General features: G+C 40.1%; 1 protein-coding gene across 1 annotated transcript; it reads left to right on the top strand.

Moving 5' to 3' along the window:
* Positions 1–509: 509 nt before the first annotated feature.
* cep20 (centrosomal protein 20) lies at positions 510–3,661 on the top strand. The gene is made up of 4 exons (XM_039816627.1): positions 510–615; positions 1,391–1,588; positions 1,896–1,980; positions 2,328–3,661. Exons 1-4 carry the CDS (start codon positions 522–524, stop codon positions 2,455–2,457), a joined length of 507 nt encoding a protein of 168 aa, XP_039672561.1. The 5' UTR covers positions 510–521; the 3' UTR covers positions 2,458–3,661.
* The last annotated feature ends 3,677 nt before the right edge of the window (positions 3,662–7,338 follow it).

Here is a 7,338-nt window from a genome sequence, read left to right as displayed (position 1 = left end):
CATTTAAACAGGGATGCTAGTGATTGACTCTGAATCCACATACATTCAGCTTGATTGTCTTCTAATAATCATAAACAATAAAAACAGTATTGACGATCATTTTTAAGGGACATACATTTTTAAATAATAATACACATTACACTGATTAGGAATATGCATGATAAGCAGCGTCGTCCCGACCCATAAGCGAACTAAGTGGCTACTTAGGGCCCCGTGGCTACCAGAGGGCCCCCAAGAGCGCTTGAAATGTCCCACAATAGAGCTCATAACAGAGCCGGTCTATTTAAAGATAGTGTTGCTGCTAATAGGTCTCACATTAGTCTTTAAATGCGTATTTGTACATTATTAGTGCTTAAACTAATATTTACAATACACAAATTGGTTTAGTGCCAAGTGCAGTGGTCCTGCTTAGGACCCCCAAAAGTCTAGGGCCGGCCCTGATGATAAGGTGTGTAAAGGTGTGATGTTTGGTTTGGGGTCTGATCAAGCAGTTAGTTGTAGTTACACACTTCCGTCACTAGATGGTAGAAGTCTCTGGTAGTATTGAACTGTGGCAGACAGACAGTCGTTTGTTTACATTTGTTGCAATGGCGACCATCACTGAACTGAAGTGTGGTAAGCGCTCACTATCTTTCGTGATTTAGTCCACTTATGACATTCCTAAATCAAACTGGAATATATAATCGACGGATCATTATACTTCACACGTTAGTTACCTAGCTAGCTAGTTAAGTTTACTTTAGCTTAACCACAAGAACACGACGTCCTCGTTTGTATGGGTCACCATTCAAAAATCCGACAATTGTGATAGCTACGTGAACCTAGTTGTCACCAAGTTGACGCCTTATAGTGACCCAAGGTTATATGTAATGCTAAAATCTACATTTCAATTCGGCCTTCATAAATACAACTTATGTGCCACATAATTCTATTTTTTTGTGGGTTTAACAACACTGCTCGCCAGTTCAGTGAACTGCAGCCAGCTAGCGAGGTTAGCGGTAGCTAACTGTAAAGTTAACGTTAGGTTACTTTTGGCCCAATATGGTTGTACATAAAGTAACGTTAGCTACATTTACGTTAACGTTATTCCGAAATGAAGAGTGGTTCCTAATGATTCGGATACAATATTGAGTCATATTTTTAAGAGGTATTTACTTTAGGCAATAAGTGAGAGAACATTACATTCGCAAATTAATGAGTGGAGTAAGGCAAATATGATAAGAACCGCCCCAAACGTTAACGGTAATTTAGCTGAATACTGTAGCTAGATATATTAACCTACACCTACCAGAACGCAACCAAGCTCCTAGTCATTTTTGCTGAGTGTCATTTAACACACCTAATCTAATACCTGACTTCGTATTAATCCAATAAATCCTGAATATTTTAGCCGTAAGGGAAACCCTGGAGTCCCGCGGTGTGATGGGCCAGCTGAAGGCTCGTATCCGGGCAGAGGTATTCAGCGCCCTGGATGACCAACGTGAACCTCGTCCGCCGCTGTCCCACGAAAACCTGCTGATCAACGAGCTCATCCGGGAGTACCTGGAGTTCAACAAGTACAGATACACTGCGTCAGTCCTGACAGCAGGTGGGTGAAAAGATAAAACTCACCTGGTAGCCAATGTGTCGAAAATATTACGTGGTAGTGTTTTTAGAAGGGCATATGAGTTGATTACTCTATAGTCAAGGAGTAAAAACAATAAGTTGTTTAAAGTAGAGACATGGGTTCTGGTCCGATACTTCAATGCAAAAGTTGCAGTATTATACTTAAAGACAATACAGTACACGCTTAGTATGATTTATGATTCCAGCTGCTGTTTTTGAAACTTAACTCACTCTCACTATTGGGGAGTTATGTGCACTACTTCTAAACTCAGCTGTGTTTGTTTTCTCAGAGTCAAGCCAACCTGAAGTTCCCTTGGACAGACAGTTCCTGGCAAATGAGCTGAAAGTCACAGAGGATACAAGCTCCAAGTCTGTGTAAGTGCAGTACAGTCTGCTGTCCAACACATTGTTCAAATATTTACTAAACTCTCTGGGAGTTTGGTCAGTTAGTTACTTACTTAGGATAATCATTTCATAAGCGCTGTGAATCGTCACAGTCTTCATAGCTCCATCTTGAACTACCTAGATATTTTCAATAATTTCAGCTTGTCTCCACCACTGCTTTGGGAAAATATGATAGTGTGTACCAATGTAACCATAATGACCTGGGTTTGATTCTGGCCCAGGACCTTATCAGCCAACCCATTTTCTCTCACCCAGCTTTTGCTTAAAATAAATTTTAATTACAAGTCACATTTTTCCCCCCACATTTTACTTTCCAGACCTCTTCTCTATGGCTTGGTGTGCCACTTTGTGAACAGCGGTGATAGTGGTGGAAAGGTGTTTCTGCGGGGGGCCTCTCTGCCAGCTGGTACAACTGCCAGCAACACAGTACCTGGACCTGATGCCTAAAAGTCGATGCACTCAAGTAATGGTACAGGATGGACTGAAAAGATGCCTTTACACACTTTTTGGGGAGATTTAAGTGACCTTATAATCTTCCATAGTTTTTACGGTGTTTTCAACTAAATGTTCACAGGCATTACAGCATGGACTATATGAATTCTACTGATACAAATGCACAAGTCATTTCTATTGCTTTATTCTGTAAGTTGCCAATGATACCAGATGGCCTTTTTTGTTTAGGTTGAAATATCTGACTTTACCAAATGGGTTTAGTATCAGTCGGTTGGTACTGCTTGCATTAATCCATATTGCTCGTTCTCTCATTAATTCAGGCAAAATAACATTCCTTGATGTCTGCTCTATTTTAATTTACAAATGTTTGATACTTTTATATTGTCTTTTAGTTGTTGAAAAATAAATGTTTTATATTTATGTATTCAATTTGTTGAATCAAAAATGTGTGTGGCAATGCTCTTTTATTGGCTACCACATGGTGGCAGCCTCACCAAAGAAACGGCTGAAGACTGCTATTGACAGAGGGTTGAGGAGTGACACGTTGTTGGTTGTGACTTGGTGACGACACTATGTGTTCATCTCTAGCATGTGGCATTGTGTGTATAAACAGGGTACTCTAATACCGTGGTTAAAATGATCTTGCTACTTACATTATGTCTGTTCAACTGTATAAATATATGAGGAGTTAACTTTAATTTTACTTGAAAGTGTATTGTTTGTAATCAGAACTGTATTTGCAAGTACAGTTGGTACTTTTGAACATTTGCTTCATGCAATGCAGATGATCACAGTACAGTTTAAATAGTGCTGAATAACCTGCACCTGAAAGGTTGCCACAGTCACATTCAGTTACTTTCCTGTGATTGTCTTAACATTTTGGCACCCATTGTGTTGGTTTGTGCAGCCAAGCCCACACATGTTGCCCCTGCCCCAATGCTACTTGACCCCTGTTTGTCTGTAATAGTTAGATACCTCTTGATTAATAATATGTTTTATCTTGGTCTCACATAGCTGATAATCCACGTTTTATGCTAAATGAAATGGGGCATGTGCCAGATATTTTTATATCTCCTGCTTGTTCACCCCTTTTGCTGTGTTGTCTGCAGCTTATGAACCCGGGCTGTGAAGTCGTTATGACCTCCATAACAGCAATGTTGGCAACACTAAAATGATATTAACTGTTCCAAAAAGGAAAGAGGGTCCTTGTCCTTCCTTTTGCTTTCAGCAATTCATAAAAGTTACAACAAAAACACATACTGTATACAATAAAGAAACAAGACATACAAAGAACAACTACCATAGATCTCCGTGCTGGACGCATAAACATCTACTGCAACAAGCCATTACTCTCGCCATCTCACTTCCTCTCTCACCATTTAAGGGATCTTGACGTTCTTATCTCACACGATTTAAATCCCTGAGTTTCTGTAACTGGTTGGCCAGCCCTTTATTTCTCAGCTTTATTACTGACGCATTAGTTGAACATAACCCATGTCTAAATAATTTTTAGGTTTTAGAAGTTGACTTATCCTATCTCCTCTACCATATCTGCATCTCTTGTTCTTGATTGTAGAGGCTTTGATAAATGAGGTCATAGCTCTCAAATTAGCTCATTGAAAGAACAAGGTCGTAATGTGCAGCACACAGTGTATTTTGCTGAATTCACCCGTGCCTCTGATGGAGCGAGTACCTGTAAAGATGAAACTTAACCATTTACCATCAGCACAGCCAGCAACATCATGTAATGTACACCTAACTACGTATACAATGTCCTAATGTATTGCTTCTCAGTCCCATTAGAAACCATAATGTGTTGTTGCGTGCCTATGCATGCTGAAAATAAAGTCACAGCGAGCCTCATCTGGGACATTTGCAGTCTGATTTTACATTGCTTTCTTGGAGCAAACATTATTTGCCCTTAAAGGCTGTGGCCCTGAGGCGCCTAGTTTATTGGCACCAGTCAGATATGAGTGTTCTCTTGAAAATGGCTATATAAATGGAGGAAGTTGAACAATGGCACACGATTGTTCGATTTGCAGCCTGCCCTAAAAGAAGTAACATTTCTCTTGCACTGTGTAAATTAGTTGTGTGTAAAAGAGACAGCTGTATAAATAGTATTGAATGTAGTGGTCTTTTGACTGCAGCAGAGGGAACTGATGTTTGCTCCGGGGCTCAAATTAGAAAGCAATTGCATTCCACGAGTGTCAAACAAATCCATAAACATATTTTCTCTCCAATAGATGGCCATCTAAGGACATGAAGGTGAAGAAAAACATTAAACATACTATATGTCTCTGCATTAGAGTTAATGTTGTTGAACTCTAATGCGTACATGTGACTGTCCCCACATATACAATGTCAAATGTGTGAACTGCAAGAACGTGAGTCCTGCAACTTCAGTCATTTGTTGTGTAAATTTACTTGCAATCATATTTTAATATAACAGATAAAATTAAAGATTTTATTTAGGTCTATTCCAGTGTACCTCTTTGTATAGCCTTTTTTTCTACCAAAAATGCTTTGCGCTCGTCAAGGGGTAAAATATTTCAAAGGGGGTACATTATTGAAAAAAGTTTGAGAACCACTGGTCTATTCAGTATAGCTATTTTTTATTCACTTCTTTTATTATCCTTCTCCTAAACTATTTATCCATGTTCACTCCCACCGCCTCAGCTCCTCTTTATGTCACTGTCGACTTTTCATTGCTCTAAAAGGGGTTTCACTTAGAGATTATTCTCCGTCTCAGACAACCGGGGGAGGAAAATGTTCTGGCCAAAGTTTAGGACAGACTCATTTAGTCGGCACACAGTGCCCCCATACTTCCACTTGAACTCTTCAAGTTTTTTTTAGATTCCTGTTCTTCTTTCTTACAGTGATCGCCGTTCTTCACATTAAAGAGAAATATACAAGTGACCATTTCTCTGACAGCAGTCATGGAGTAATGGTCCTGTGATATACCTGTTGGGATTAGAGAGCAAAGCAGTTTAGTGCAATGCAAAAAAAAAAGCATCTGACAGTCTGTATTTAATCAGATCAAGAGAAGGAAACTGAAATTGCAAATTTCATCTTTTATACATAAACATCTTTCATACTACGACAAAAGAAATCCACACTGGGTCTGAGAGCATGTTCCCTTGTTGCCTTGGTGTACTTTATTTTGGAAGCCATAAACCATTTGTGTGTCACTGCTAATTTGCAGGTAAAGAAACAACTTTGTTTGTTTGAACAATGCTGTTGCTGCTGGACCATATTTAGTCACTGGGGCTCGGGGTGCTTGCCTGTGCTAGACTTTGAAAGTAACACAGAAAGCTGCCGAGATTCCATGCAGACCCCACTGTCCTTATATGGCACACACTGCACCCTCTCTGTTCAGTGTATCTGTAGCTTTGTCTCTCCACCTCCTTCTCCTCCTCCTCATCTCGTTCTTCATCCCTCCCTCTGCCTTGTCTCTCACCCTATCTTTCCCTGAGGTTTTTGACCCTCGTTTCTCTTTCATTGACGCCACCCCACCTCCTTGATGTTGGCCAGGGGGAGCCCAGAGGTCCTCCTCCATGTTGCTTCTTTGGCCTGTCATCAGGTTTCTCACACACACACACACACACCAGCACAGTGCTGTGCGTCTCTGGCACAAAACAGGTCCCGGCTATCAACCAGCAGCTTGATTTATTAGAGCAAATAGATCGGTGTCCTTATATAGGAAGTTCCATTGGAACGAAGCTGGAAACAGGAGGGATGCAGAAGGAGAGGGATGGAGGGGGGGTTGGACTATTTGTGATAGTGGAATGCAATGTGCGTTGCGATAGAAGACGTGTGGGATGTACACACACAGTCATCTTGTGAATTCTGAGTAATGTCTAGGGGGGGAATCTCTCTGGAGCGGTTACAGTAAAGGGGGATTCCTGTGGGGACAGCTTGCCTTATGAGGAGTGCATGGAGCAGATTGCATAACCTATAAACCCTCCAGCGTGTGGGAGAGGAACTTGCGGCCACTACGTTTTAGTTGCTGTGTCTCCAGTATATGATTGTGATGCATTTTTGAACCTGTATTGTATGATTCTGAGCACAGCAAAACGGACTATAGATGCTAAAACCTAAAATACAGTACGCGCCGTGATTCACACAGTTCCTTAAGGTTTACAAAACTTTCAACTCAACAGGATAAAATGAACAACCTCATATATGAGGAAAGAAAATACTCATTAGGCCTTTTTCAAGAAGACAGCAGTAAATACACAGGTGTAAATACACATGACACAGTCATGGCTTACTGCCACTTGAACTGAGCCGTTGTTAATGTTATTAGTAACACCTGTGGTTCTCCCACTATAACTATTACAAGTAAAAGTGTACATTTAAAAAGTGACCTGAGTTAAAGTACAAAAGTATTATCAGCTAAATGTACTTAAAGTACCAAAAGTACCCATTAGACAACACAGTGAACCCTGCTGTGGTAGGCTATATTACCATGTTTTATTAATTGATTGCTAATTTAATTTAAAAAAGATGTCATAGTTTATGATACTTTGCAAGCAAAATCGTAATCTGGAAAGTAAAACTTTAGCTAGCAGATAAATGTAGTAGAGTAGAATGAAATGTAAAATAAAGTGTGAATACCTTACATATAAACACACAGACCAACATAATGTCCTTGTGCAAGTGCCATTTTACTTATGGCAGTAAGAAGAAATCATTTAAAATGTTTAAAATATGCTTAAAAGGTTTCCTATTTAGTTATATTGACTTTGTAATTTGTATCAACATTTTACCAGCAGCTTGACTCTCCACTCACATCACCCCTTTACTGTGACTCTTCAAAGCTGCCGGTGTCCGCAGTGCGCATGTCCTCTGCCTCCTGCCCCGCTAGTGGATGCT

Source organism: Perca fluviatilis, chromosome 1, assembly GCF_010015445.1.
Source record: "Perca fluviatilis chromosome 1, GENO_Pfluv_1.0, whole genome shotgun sequence".
In the NCBI taxonomy this organism is placed as follows: domain Eukaryota; kingdom Metazoa; phylum Chordata; class Actinopteri; order Perciformes; family Percidae; genus Perca; species Perca fluviatilis.
The sequence above is the reverse complement of the archived record's forward strand: the minus strand, read 5'-3'. Positions and strand labels throughout refer to the sequence as shown.

Bases quoted from the DNA above. Each gene is read 5' to 3' on its own strand.
- cep20 (XM_039816627.1), top strand. From the start codon at position 522: ATGGTAGAAGTCTCTGGTAGTATTGAACTGTGGCAGACAGACAGTCGT. The intron at 616-1,390 runs GTAAGCGCTCAC...TGAATATTTTAG, and splicing joins CATCACTGAACTGAAGTGTG to CCGTAAGGGAAACCCTGGAG. The intron at 1,589-1,895 runs GTGGGTGAAAAG...TTGTTTTCTCAG, and splicing joins TGCGTCAGTCCTGACAGCAG to AGTCAAGCCAACCTGAAGTT.